The following is a 13,854-nucleotide window of genomic DNA, read 5'->3' on the forward strand; positions in this document are numbered from 1 at the left end:
GGAGCTCTGCGGCTCATCCTTCACAGAGCTGGTTGAATCATTTTATTTGTTCCCTCTGACGTTTTTCATGGCACATCCCTACCTGCTCTGTCGGTGCCCAGTAACTCTGCGGCCTTCCTTGGCACTCCTTCCACCTTGCAGGTATTGCTAATTCAACCCTGTGACACCTGTGCTGGCACAGGAGCTGGAGGAAACAGAAGTACAGGGAAGCTACTGAGCTGAGATGGTAATCCAGCTTCTTTTGGAGGCAGTAGCAAAGCTCTGGTATTCAGGGCTGCAAACAGACCCCAGGAGTCCTGACTCCTGTCGCCTGCTGTATACCATAAACCCATTCCCATCCAGCGCTGCACCTAGCACTTTGGTGTCTGGACTCCCAGACCCGTGCTAGAGTCACAAGGCCATGCTTAGGGCAATGGACAGAGCCGAGGTGTCCTGGCTCCTGGTCCTGTGCTGCCATTTCGGTCCACACGCTCTGGCTCTGTCTACAGTGGACTTTATTTTCAGCTCCACCAGTGGCAGGAAGGGCTTGGACCAGGTGCCAGCAGCCATCTTTCCTCAACCCTGTGTCATGCGATCCTGCTCAGAGCCGGGGTAGACAATGCGCTAATGAAAAAGTGACCAACTTTCAGGGGGCAAAATCTGGGGCCCAGTCCAGCCGCATTCCCAACAGAGCCAGATAACATTGAACGAGCTGGCCTGAGCACAGCGCCACGTTAAGGGAGCCCAGGCTGCATCCTGAGCAGGGGCCAACAACGTGGCCTTCACACCTCACCCACGCCCTGGTTACGTGCTGTCTTGGGGCAGGGTTTACCTCTTGGAGGCCCTGTGCCACAGTTCAGCCACAGACTTTTCCTCTGTGCTGGCCTAAGGGTGGCCCTGACATGGATAACTGACTGTTAGTGCATCTCACGTTGGCTGATTTGGGAAAAATGTATGTCTATATATATACATCTATATATAAATGGGTAGTTATTTATATACCAACTACCATTACAAACCATACAGCACTTTCAAAACCATAAACCCATCCCAAGAGCCTCGCACCTGCACACGCATTACAACGACTGCTCCCTCACACCCATCTGCACTCCTTTCCTTGGTTCGGTTACACTGTCTCTTGGTGCCAGCCCCGGTCGTGAGCATTCAGTGCACACGCTGCTGCTGCTATCGCTGCTGCAGTCAGCATCTCTGTCGCTTGATCCGCCTGCCTCATTATTATCTTCTTTGCTATCACTGCCCACTCCCCCTCAAAGTGGGTTTTCTGTGCTGATGTTGCAGAAGCCCCTGCCCCACTCGGGTTTGCTCTGCTGGTCTTTCCAAGCTGAGACAGAAGCCGCGTTATCTAGAGTCCACAGGGACACGGATGCGCAGGCTATCCCAGAAGACCCGGCACGGTTGGTCACTTGAGCTAATACTTCCAGCCACAAACTCCCACACCCCCTAACCACTTAATTATGCCTGACTAAGGATGGGGTTGCCCTGAGAGTAACAGGAGGAGGCTAGTACAGGCACAGCCAGAATCTCCTGCCTCTCCAAGGCTCCCTGACCTGCTCCCTGGCCTTGAGCTGTGCTGCTGCCCGGCTGCAGCGCAGCCCTGCTGGCTTCTGCATGGATGAGGCAGCTCAAGGCCAGCTGCTCTCGAGCGCGCCTGTGCTCCCTTCGTTTGCGCCGACTGCTTGGAAATGTAGAACGTGGAGCCGTGCATGTTCTCCCGTGTCCTGCGCCCCTGTTGGACTTTGGTCAAGCAGGCAGTGTTGGGACAGGGTCCGTCCGGTGTTTGCTTACACGGCCGGTTGTTCTGATTTCTTTTTCTCCCTGTTTTGTTTTGCTGCTGTCACTTCGGAGGCAAAGCAACAACGTGGCACTTTCCCAGTCCAAAGCGCACGGCTTTGTCCCTGCTCCATCCCTGCCCAGCAAGTCCCTAAAGCGACCACTGCAGACAGCGTGCGCCGCTCAGCCGCCGCGGCCCCTCAGTCATTTCTCGCTTTGGGGCTGCTCTGACACCCAGGGCCAGACCCTGAGCAGGCATGAACCGGTGCTGTTCCTTTGCAGGCAGTCGCTGCTTTTTGGAGGTGCATTTTCTGTGCCTGGCGCTGAAGGCAGTGGGTGCGAGCCAGCAAGGGACTGACCCTGCTGCTTTCATTTCCACGACCCTGCTCTCTCCCAGGCTATAAATCCCACCACCTGGCTGCTCACCAGCCTCTTTATTTCGGTCACTTTGTAGCCCTGAGTCTGCTGCTGCACACTTGCTTTCCCCTGTCTTTCCATACTGTCCTTGGCTCCAGCATTGTCCACACATGGCTCAGGCTGCTGGGATCCCCACCATCCCTCCCCTTCCCTGCATGCGCTGCAGGCTCAGATGCAGCCCCCTGGCTGCTGTATCCCTTTTTTGTTAGCTTTTGTATTTCTTTGGTTGGCTTCACTCCATCTCCAGCTTGTTCATCTAATTGCATTATGGCTCCCAGTATGGCACAAGGAATGGCCAAGGGACTGAGGAAGCAGTGGGGCGCAGCAGGGGCCAGATGCTAGGAGAGGGATCTTTTCCTGACTTTGCCACAAACTTTGCCCCCCTGCCCCTCAGTGTTAACTTCCCCTGCTCCATGCACTGGGGGAAATTGTGCGATTCCTCTTGGCTGAAGTGCCGTGAGATGTGCACACGTGATCGTTCTTCTGAGCCTCATCATGCCTGCTGCCAGGAGGAACGGGCCAGGACCACGGCACTGCTTTGAGCCCAAAGCACTTGCCATTTGCTCAGCCCCTCTTAAAAAGAAGGGTAGGTGCCAGGGTCCTTGCCAGGCTGGGATCTGTTCCTCACCCTGCCTGCAGGTCGCCTTTGTCTGAAGCCATCCACTACTTACCCTAACTATGCTGCCTTGCTCTAGTAATGAAAGGCTCTTTGGGGGAGCCTCTTATTAATCGTGTCAAAGCACTGCGCCTTAATCAGTCTCACCACCTGATTTCCTCACTTCTCATGTCTCTCCCATGCACTTTTCCTTCAGAGCCATGAATCCCCAGGGAGCTGTAAGCACCGGCTGCGGGGCCCTACTCGGTCCACTGCCCATGGCTGCACCTGGAGCTCTCCCTTTCCAACATGGGCACTGGCTGCCCCTTGACTGCATTGCAGGGGAGGGCAGTGCATCCTTTTACCCAGTCTGAGCATCTCCTTCAGTATCCCTGCTCTTTCATAGTTTCATAGTAGCTAGAGTCGGAAGGGACCTAGGAAGATCATCTAGTCCGACCCCCTGCCTTGGCAGGAAAGAGCACCGGGGTCAGATGACCCCGGCAAGGTGCTCATCTAACTTCCTTTTAAAAATCCCTAGGCTAGGAGCCTGCACCACTTCCCCTGGAAGCCGGTTCCAGGCCCTAGCCGCCCTGACTGTGAAGTAGCGCCTCCTAATATCTAATCTAAACCTACCCTCCGCCAGCTTGTGACTGTTATTCCTGGTCACTCCTGGCAGCGCACGGGGGAACAGGGACTCCCCCAATACCTGCTGATCCCCCCGACCAGTTTGTAGCAGGCCACAAGGTCCCTCCTTAACCTTCTCTTGTGGAGGCTAAACAGGTTCAGGTCCCGTAGCCTCTCCTCATAAGGCCTGCCCTGCTGACCCCTGATCATACGAGTGGCCCTCCTCTGGACTCTTTCCATATCGTCCACGTCCCTCTTGAAGTGTGGCGCCCAGAACTGGACGCAGTACTCCAGCTGCGGCCTGACCAGTGCCGCATAGAGGGGGAGGATCACCTCCCTGGACCTGCTCGAGATGCATCTGTGGATGCATGACAGGGTACGGTTGGCCTTCTTGACTGCCTCCCCACACTGCCGGCCCATGTTCATCGTGGAGTCAATGACGACTCCAAGATCCTTTTCCGTCTCCGTGCTGGCAAGAGGGGAGTTCCCCAACCTGTAAGTGTGGTGCCGGTTCTTCCTCCCCATGTGCAACACCTTGCACTTATCAGTGTTAAACCCCATCCTATTCTCATCCGCCCACCGTTGCAAGCTGTCAAGGTCAGCTTGTAGCCTATTGCACCCTTCTAGTGCACCCACATCCCCCCACATCTTAGTGTCATCAGCAAACTTGAACAGGGTGCTTTCTACCCCCTCATCCAAGTCACTGATGAAGATGTTGAACAGTGCGGGCCCAAGGACCGAGCCCTGCGGAGCCCCACTGCCCACGTCCTTCCAGGTCGAGAAGAACCCATCCACTACCACCCTCTGGGTGCGGCCCTCCAACCAGTTGGCGACCCATTTGACCGTGTGGGCATCGACACCACAGTCTCCCAGCTTTTTGATGAGGACAGGGTGAGAGACAGTGTCGAAAGCCTTCCGGAAGTCCAGAAAGACTACATCCACGGCAACCCCTGCGTCTAATGATTTGGTGACCTGATCGTAAAAGGCCACCAGGTTGGTCTGACAAGACCTGCCACTGATGAACCCATGTTGGTTGCCCCTGAGCATGCATTCCCCCGCAAGGCCCTCCTGGATGTGTGCCAGGATAATTTTTTCAAAGAGCTTACCCGGGATTGAGGTAAGACTAACTGGCCTGTAATTTCCTGGGTCCTCTTTTTTTCCCTTTTTGAAGATAGGGACCACATTGGCCCTCTTCCAGTCCTCCGGCACCTCACCAGAGCACCACGAGTGCTCATAGAGCCACGCCAGGGGTCCCGCAATGACCTCGGCCAGTTCCTGTAGAACCCTAGGGTGAAGATCGTCCCCAGCCATGGGCCTGCCCCAAAGCATCTGTAATCCAAGTATTTGCACCTTCCCTTGTGGTCAGAGCAACACAGATGGCCTATGTCACTCTCCTGCTCACGGGTCCCTGTAACCCATGAGCTGAATCACCCATCTGAGAGCAGATGGTGTCTGAAACCCAGCCCCTCCGCCCCCCCCAGGGGTTGTGTGTGGATCCCAGGTCTGTAGAGCTGGCTTCTGGGGAAGCCTGGATGGCTTTTCCTGAAGGAGGAAGCAGGGGAGGAGGAGCTGGGAGTTGGATCAGAAGGTCTCGTCTGCTGCCAACTGGTTATTCAGTGCTTCTCCTTGCCGGTCTGGGGGATTCGTTCTCACTCTCCTCAGCTGCCAGCCCCACTCCTTTTAACATTGGGGGGGGTCACCTTTGCAATGCAAGTGGCATCCTTTAAACGTGATGCTGTTGCCATAGGACCGTCCTTCCCTGGGACCAGCAGGGGTGCCTGTCAACCCCTAGCATAGAGCATGGGCTAAGCCCAGCCATCAGGACAAGTTCTTGCATTGCAGAAGAGCTGCCGGTCCTCACCAGCCCTCTCGAGATTCTCCCTGGGGTCCCAGCACAACGGTGGGATGCTAGGGGATCCCACCTCCCACCCACAGCACTGGCTACTCCCACTCCCTGTGCCCAGATCTCTGCTGTCACCTCTGCTGTCACCAGGACAGGTCTGTCGCACAGCGGTGGCTGCTCTGCACGTGGGCTAGGCCGGCCGTTCCCTGTGCCATGGCCCTGTGCAGCAGTCGGACTGCTGTGACACTGGATGTCAGCATCTGGTGTCATTGGTGCTGGGTGAAATCCTGGGCGAAGGGCTGAGCAGTGCTCCTATGTGCAGAGCCTAAGCCTCAAATCCTCCATCTAAGCACAGTCAGCAGCCTGGCCCAAGGAAGGGATTGGGGGTAAGTGCAGGGGCTGGCTCACAGCTCTTTAACTGCAGACAGACCTGAACCTAAACCCTGGATCCAGTCCCAGTGCTGAAAGATGCAGCAGAGGCCCCTAATCGTTATAGCACGACAGCCCCAAAGCTTGGGTCCAGATCGGGGGGAGAGTGTTGGAAACAGGAATCTGGACTTGGCAGCTTGTGTTTCCTCTGCCCTTGAAATAGTGGAGTCCCCCCTCCTGCCCTCCGATCCCCTTGGGGCTGGCAAACCAGCCGGATCCCACGCACCCATCCCTGGGAGCGTCCTGCCTCTGCTGCAGAGGCTGCGCTGGGCTTTGGGACCGTGGGTCCATGCAGCAGCAGCTGAGCACAATGCAGGCCCCGGGTGAGGATGGAGGCAGGGCCTGTGCTTGCACTCCTGTGTTTTCCCTTGGCCCATATGGTTTAGATTCCTTGTGGCAGATGAAGCTGAGGTTATTTGAGTATCCCTTAGCAATCCCAGTCCAGACCGGTCCGTGTGTGTGTGTGAGAGAGAGAGAGAGAGGAGGGTCCAGAAAGGGAACTTGCAAAAGCAGTGAAGGTTAAAATAATTTATGTAATAGTAATAATAGAAAAACCCTAACAAGACATGAAGCCGGCTGTGATGCAAACCAGATGTGGGAGCGCAGCCACTGCCAGCTGAGCTGGTGAGCCGGCTCGGGCAGAGGGGGGAGCACCGAGGGGCGCCGCGTTGCTCTCGGCCAGCAGCAGGGCTTCCCCTGCATGCCGGGTTTTGGTGTACAAGGCGAGGAAGAGGAGAAACAGGAAAAAAGGCTGGGGGAGGCTGCATTCCTCGGGAGGGGCGCGGCAGGGGGAGCAGGAGTCTGCATGTTGTCTGTCCCGGCAGTGGGGGAGGCGGGGGCGCAGGGGAGATGGAGGAAGGGACTATGTGTATGACAGCCCTGTGCTTCCCGCCTGGGGACACGGCCCCTTGGGAAGTCCCTGGGAGAATGGTTTTGTCTCCTAGGGTTTGCAGGGCTCTCCCTGGCTATGTGAAGCTGCCAGAGAAGCCAAAGCCTGCATCTGCAGGGAACTTGAGAGCTGCTCTGTCGAGCTGGAGCCCAGGGAAGGGAACGCAGGTGCTCCCAAGTCATTGAAAGGGCAGGGGAGCGAGACCCCGCACGTATTGTACGCTGCCAGCGGGTAGCAGCCTCTTGTGCTAAGGGCTGACCTGGGGCAGACTGAGGCTGCTGGCCTGCCGCGGGGAGGGAGGGTGCCCTGCAGTCCTAGAGACGGCTCTGGCAGGGCTGGGGAGGTCATCTAGTCTAACCCCTGCCCAAGGCAGGGTCGGGTGTCCCCAGCCACGCTCCTCTAGCGCGCAGTTAATTCCTGTGGGAAGTTCCTTCTCCTTGTCTCCAACCTACGTGTCCCTTGTTGCAGTTTCGGCCCACGACTTCCCATTTCAGCTTCCAAGGAAGAGGTGCCTCCCGGCTTTTCCACCACTCCTGACCGGTTGGCGCGTGGTAGGCAGAACGGTCTGCGTTCCAGCTGGCTCGGCCTGCCTTCTGTATCATGGGCCACAGGAGAGAAATTCACTCCTGAGAAAGAGGCCCCCCTGCACGGCCTTGCAGTAATGTTTCAGAGGGATGGGAGAGGTATATATGTCTGTGTTTTGGTCTCTTGTGCTGAGTTGCTTGTGCAGGATCTGTGAATACCTGTCGGCCCATCTGTGTATCGCATGCGTGGATGAGGCATCAGCATTGCCGTGAAAAATTAGGACGCACCAGCAGCACAGCCAGCCCCAGCATTTCTGAACCAGGGCTCAGGCCCTGCAACATGTGAGGAGAGTGGCTTAAAAACCCTGAGATGTTTTACAAATAACACCTGGATCTCTTTTCCTTGGGACCTGGTTTCAGAGTCCTCCAGATGCCTCCAGGTCACTGCGTGTCCCAGCTTTGCTCTGTGTCCTTTTTCTTAGATGCAGTCACATTCCCACCTGATGAAGGGAAGGTACCTTCCAAAATGTGCCCAACGCTGTGATACTTGCAACCAAAAGTGGGAGTTGGCAGCAAGGCCCTCTTGGGAGGTCTAGCAGCAGTGACTCACTTTCCTGGCTGGCCCCATGGTCTGTGGTTCCTGTCACAAATGGGACCCTTGGTCCAGAGCCCTGCAAAACCCTGAGCGGGAGAGGTTTCCAGAGCACTGGGCACCCTCCTGGGTGGTGCTGGTGAGCTCTTCCTGCCCACAGCGGGCCACAATAAGTCCTAGCCATCACTTACTGCCTACTCAAGCTGTGGCCATCATGTCCATGAGGGGAAGGAGACTCCGGTGATTACCCTCCATCTCTGGAGATATGGGGTGGAGTCCCTGCCCTGCCACGGATGGTCTGTGTGACCTCAAGTGCGTCTCTCTACTTAGGCAGACAAGGTTCGTGTGGCACATCTGATCTCTTTTATTAAACCGACTCAAATAAAAAAGATCAGATTTACCCCAAGAACCTTGTCTGCCTAAGCCTTTAGACCAACATGGCTACAACCTACATCTCTCTGCTTAATCCGGTAAGACAGGGCTCTTACTTTGATCTCACAGGGGTGTTGTGAACTCGCCAGACCACAGTCTGCACTTGGACTTCTGTAGGTCTTATAATGGGACTTTCCTCCGCACCCATGAGCGTTGCAAATGGGAGCTCCTGGGAGCAGAAGAGAGTTGGGTGCCTGACCCTGCCGAAATGGTGGGGAGTCAGGTTCCTCAGCATCTTCTGAAGATGTGGGCCTCAGCTGCTCTGGCAATCGGGTCCTAAAGCTGCTGGCAATCCTGGCCCTCTTCTTGGGAGGCTTCCCAAGCTGTCGGCATGACTGACCATCTGAGCGGGCAAGTCCCCTTCCAGGACGCCCATAACCTGCCCCCGTCTGCTTTCAGCTGCCTTCCTGGGAGACATCGCGTTGGACGAGGAAGACCTCCGGATGTTCCAGGCAGACCGCGTAACGGACCTCATGCGCCACGCCACGCTCAGGGTGGCCGCCAACTCCTCAGGTACAGCAGCCCTCGGCTCAGCTGCCAGAGCCCCTTCCCTTGGAGCTTGTGTTGCAGGAGGTGGAGAAGGGCCTGACTCAGGACTTCCCCTGCACCCACAGTCACCCCTCTCCTCATTCGGCCGAGCACCGCGTTGTTCTGATTAGAGCAGCACCTTTTTTCCCCTTCCAAAAGGACCAATAACATCACTTTTTGCTGATGTACAGGATCACGCTGGAGTTGGGCCCGTGACAGCCTTGGCCTCTGTGCTTGTAGCTCTTCTGTGCATGTGATAAAGCCCCCAGTCACAGATTCCTCGCAGTGCCATTTGTATTTAAGTATTTTCTGTGCACTTCACCTTTTGGGTCCTACCCTTGCTTACCCAATTCTCCTGTAGGACTTTGCAAGGGCTGTAGCAGGGCTTCTTTTCTGGGGAAATTTTTTTTCTCTCTAAAACTGGCCCTGACAAGTTGCGGTCAACTTGTAACCAGAACAATGTGGTGAGCACTTGCCTTCCTCCAGCCAATGCAGAGGAACCTGTCTGCTCCAGCTCACCGTCACCCTAAGGTGCTCTAGTAGGAGCCCACTATCAGGACACTGAGCAAAGCCAGTGCCTTGCTGTGACCTGGAGCCGAGGGGGCACCTCTAGGGCACTCATTCACAGATAGTTCCCCCACCCTCTTTCAATGATCCTGGCTCCTTCACTCATGCACAGGACCCCTGGCATAGCCCTAACGGCAGGGCTCCCAAACCTCTTCTGCCTTCCAGCAATCGCCGCTCAAACGGCCCAGCAGAAGGGCCCAGCCGCACAGCTCCCACCGAAAGCCAAGGGTCATTAGACCGCGCAAGCTGCTGCACTGTTAGCTCAGCTGCTAGCACCGTGAGAGGCTGGAAAGGGCACGGCCACTCTGGCGGGGCTCCATTGATAATATTTGCAGGCTCTAGGGATGGGACAAAGGTAGCTTGGCTCGCTTGGGCCTGTTCCAACCCTCCCCGGCTATGTGGGGGGCAATGCTAGGAATAGTGTCCCCCAAAGCCTCACGCTGTCTTGCATGTGCTGTCTCAACTCCTGTTTCGGGTGCTGCCAGGTGGCCTGTGGAATGGGCCAGTCCCCCATGGCCTCTCCTCACCAGGAAGCCAGTCTGTATAGCCCTGCAATGTCCCCTCTGGGCCCTCACCATGTCTTCCCCGTGGCAGCACAGCCCCCCGCATGTGTCCCTGCTGATTTGGAGAGCCAGGACTTGCCTTGCTCTGTCCCTCTTGGTTTCATTTCCTTGGGCTCAGCCAAGATCCTGGAAGCAGCCTTGGTTCCCCAGCCAACCATGCAGCACTTGCAGGTGCTCTCCTGCCTTGGCTTTGCTCGTTCCCAGGCCACTGCAGGATGTACCAGCGCCATGTGTACTCAGCACCAGAGGGACCTGTCAGGCTTGGTGGAGGAGTATAATGTTTTGTGGGTTTGACTTGGGCCCTCACAGCCTGGGTTTCCTCTACTATGTGGGATGCATCTTTTTGGGGCCACATCCGCTGCTGGTGTAGCTGACATCAGCTGAGTTACCCTAGCAGGAAGCAGGTGCCCTGAGAGGGGTAGGTCCCCTGGCTCCTGCTGGGTCCCACCACAATGCTTAGCTGTTCTCCTACCCACAGGTAGCAACACCAACACCACCAGGCTGAGGCCCAGGAGGCACCGCAAGAGGCACGGGTGGCTGGTCCGGCAGCACTCGCGGAGTCGCCGGGCTGCCACGTCTCGCCCGGAGCGGGTGTGGCCAGATGGGGTCATCCCCTATGTGATTAGTGGGAACTTCAGTGGTGAGTGGGGGCAGCTGGCAGTGGCAGGCCAGCTGGGCAGTGGGGCTGGGTGGCACCATAATGGGGACACAACTCTGCTGCCCCGGTTGACTGTCACCATACATGGTGGGGGTGGGAAGGGATCCCAAGCGAAGGCACCATGCGCAGGGGCAGCGAGACAGGACCGCTGGGTTCTGCTCTCAGCTCCTTTTCCTACTCACAGTGCCTCAGTTTCCCCAGGTGTGAAGCTGGGGGGTGAGGAATCTTCCCTCCCCCAGAGACCCATGGGCTAGCCCATCAGCAGCAGCAAGTCTTAGCGTGTCTGCTAACCTACCCCTGAGCGTGTTTACGTGCTGCAGAGCAGCCTAATTAGCTCTGCGGTAAATGTCTCAGCATCTACATGTGCAGCCCTATTAAGCCGCAGGGAACTAATAATCTCTGCAGCAGGTTAGTACTAGTAAATGCACGTACTATCGTACTGTCGAGTGTTTTTGTGTGCAGCAATGTACATGTAGACACTGACCTGGCTGGCAGGGGCACACGGGTGCTTCAGTTTGGGGCTGCCTGCCAGCTAGCAGCACTGGAGCACCCTTGCGCTCCAGCCAGCCCCTCTACAGCATGTTGAGCCAGGGGCAGGCTGACCCCCCAGACCTCGTGCCAGCCTGGGGGCATGTTCAAACGCAGCATTTGGGAGCAATAAACTCCGGTGCCATGTGCACCAGAGTTTATTGCTGCACATTAATAAGCACATGTAGATATACCCCCTAAGACTGACCCAGGGGGTTCGTCCCTGAGCCCAGCTACACCCCTGTTCCTCTTAGTCTCAGGAGGGCTGCACCCAGCTCCTGGTCTTTCCCTGCCTCCCCTGCAGGCACCCAGAGAGCAGTCTTCAGGCAGGCCATGCGGCACTGGGAGAAGTTCACATGTGTCACCTTCTTGGAGCGCACCGAGGAGGACAGCTACATCATCTTCACCTATCGGCCCTGCGGGTGAGCTGGGCCTTTGTCCTGGCAGGACCCAAGGTTGGGTCTAGGGGGGCACTTTGGGTGGGACAGGCCCAGTGGAAACTGTGGGCTGGCAGTCTTAGTACCCAACTCCCACTGGGATCTAACAGAGGTGGCAGGAAACTTTTTGGCAGATAGGATACAAAGGTTGGGGCCTGGCTGCTCCCCGCCTATACAGAGGGACCGGTCCCCCTCTTGCTATTCCTGGTGCAGGTTTGCAGTACCCCAACCCTTGATGATGGAGCTGTGAGGGCATAGAGCTGTGCTCAGGGGGGATCAGGGCCTGGGCCTGCCATTGTCCAGCTGTGGTTACAGGCAACAGGTGGGTTTCATTCTTCATGTTCCAGCAGGACCTAGAGGCTGCAGTTCAGGCCAGATCCTCCTGATGGTAGGGGCCGCACATGGACTTGGTTCTTGTCCTAGAGCCTAGAAGGGTGGGCAGGGAAACTGAGGCAAGGAGCAGTGAAGTGACTCACTCAGGGTCAGACAGCAGCTCAGTGGCAGGGCCAGGACTCTGGGTCCTAACCAGCAGCACATGCTCCCTGGCTCTTTCCCTTCCACCTAAAGGAGCATTGGCTTGGGTCCAGAGCATGCAGGCACCTGCTGCAGGACCTGATCCTGCAGCCCTTCCCTCCCCGGGGAATCCAGAGGTGTCTGTAGTGGCCTGCCTGCTCGCCCAGCTGCCAGGAGAAAGCTGCACATGCTGCTCCTGGAGCTGCTGGCACAGGGGCTGGGAGGCAGGCTCCATCGCAGCTGGGGATGGGCTGTGCCTGGGTGCTGGGCTGCTGGGTTCAGGTTTAATGGAGAGATCTGGCAGGGTTCCCACAGCTCCGTGGCAAGCCTGATCCCCTCCCTGCTGTGACTGATGCTCAGCTGCAGTTAAAGAGCATGGCCTCTTGTGGGAGTGCTAATTAGGCCCAATTAAGGCCTGACTGATGTGCCTTGAAACACCCATGGAGCAGCCATGCGGTCCACTACCTCCCTGGGCCAGATCTTCCAGGGTGTGTGGGTGCCTGGCCTGGCTGGGGGAGTTGGGAACCTGAACACCTTTGAAGAGCGGGGCTCGGACCGCTGAACGCAGAGGGTCTTCAGGCCAAGGCAGCTGGTCCTTCCTGGGGGATTCGAAGGAAGCCCAAGGACAAGGATTGGGACTAGGTGGCACCAAATGCAACTGGGGTCAGCAGGGCTGTGTGTATGGCCAGGTAGGGGATTTATATATTGAGAGAGAGGAGATCTCATGTCCCAACAGAAAGGATTATAAATAATGAGCAAGTTTTGGAGGAGATGGATATCTTCATGCTTTAGGGCATGCACTAGCCCCTAATGGGTGATAGGAAGAAAGTGTCACTGGGATAAATGGACCTACACCTGCTTGCTGCTTCCTTCCCTTGAGGGGCCAGAGTGACTATCCTCCTGTTCCCTACAAACACCCCACTGGTCCCTGATGGAGTCGCAGCACAGGGCTGGATGGGACCTTTGGGCTGACTGAGTCAGACAGTGCCTTGGATCTGCAGCCCGCTTTGTGCCGGTGTGCCTACAAACGGTGCAGAGCTTTGCAAATCTACTGGGACCGTGGGGAAGGATCAGAATGGCCCAGTCTGTCTATTGGGGTGCAGCAGCAATGAAGAGGTGGGGGGGAATGGGAGAGCTGACCAGGAGTGTGGGAAAGAGGATGCCTAGTAAATAGGTGAACCCTTCGCTGTGACTGGGAGAGGCTGGAGTGCAACAGGAAGGTATAAGCTGATGCTCAGCAAATTGCCTCTCATAGGGAGGGGCAGGAGCTTTCCTGCAGGGGCCAGTAGGTGTTTTAGCAACCTTGGCAACAGCAGGATGTCAGCCACCATGGTCCCCCCACCCCGCTTTACCAGTGGCAGGATCAGGTATTATGCCTTGTGGTTGTGCCAGGGTTGCCTGTGCAGTTTGCTAAGAATTTAGGCATTGGATTTGTACAGATGACCCCTGGAGGCCCCTTCCAACTCGACTTCTCTATGAGTCTATGATTCTGCTTGCCTTGAGTTACTGAAGGCTGGACTGGGCAGAGCTGTGCAGGGGCCAGCCTGGGATCATCTCCGCAGGCTCCAGGGAGGAAGGGGAGTTGCTCCTCTGTCTCTAAGCCAGTGCAGTGAGGCTGGAGCACAGGGTTCTGGCTCCAGGCTCCCCCACCCAAGTGCTGGAGCCTGGCACATGCTGCCCTGCTGCCTGGTCTGGGTGCGTGGTGCCCATGTAACAAGGCACGGCTATTAGCCAGTCCTCTGGGGCAGATTACTCAGGTTCTTAGAGGTGACCCACAACAGAGCAGCGGAAATGCTCTCAGCCTGCAGACTGATGGGCCCAGCCAGAAGCCCACCTCCTTGCACAGGAATGAAGTCTCCTGCACAGGTCAGCTGGGGCTGGGTGTTCAGCAGGGCGAGGGCGCAGCCCTGGGGAGCAGTGAAGGGAGATGACCTTAGCCTGACTC

At 56.8% G+C, this 13,854-nt stretch overlaps 1 protein-coding gene across 1 annotated transcript in view; it reads left to right on the plus strand.

Annotated features, from left to right (window-relative positions):
• The window catches only part of BMP1 (bone morphogenetic protein 1), a 66,381-nt gene that overhangs the window by 19,747 nt on the left and 32,780 nt on the right, over positions 1–13,854 (plus strand). The window contains exons 2-4 of the mRNA XM_090051181.1: positions 8,515–8,628; positions 10,252–10,413; positions 11,264–11,381. Of these exons, the coding sequence (XP_089907307.1) occupies positions 8,515–8,628; positions 10,252–10,413; positions 11,264–11,381 (394 nt within the window). The remainder of the gene's footprint in view (positions 1–8,514; positions 8,629–10,251; positions 10,414–11,263; positions 11,382–13,854) is intronic.

This window comes from Crocodylus siamensis, chromosome 6 (genome assembly GCF_052110815.1).
Source record: "Crocodylus siamensis isolate JL-2025a chromosome 6, ASM5211081v1, whole genome shotgun sequence".
NCBI classification, from domain to species: domain Eukaryota; kingdom Metazoa; phylum Chordata; order Crocodylia; family Crocodylidae; genus Crocodylus; species Crocodylus siamensis.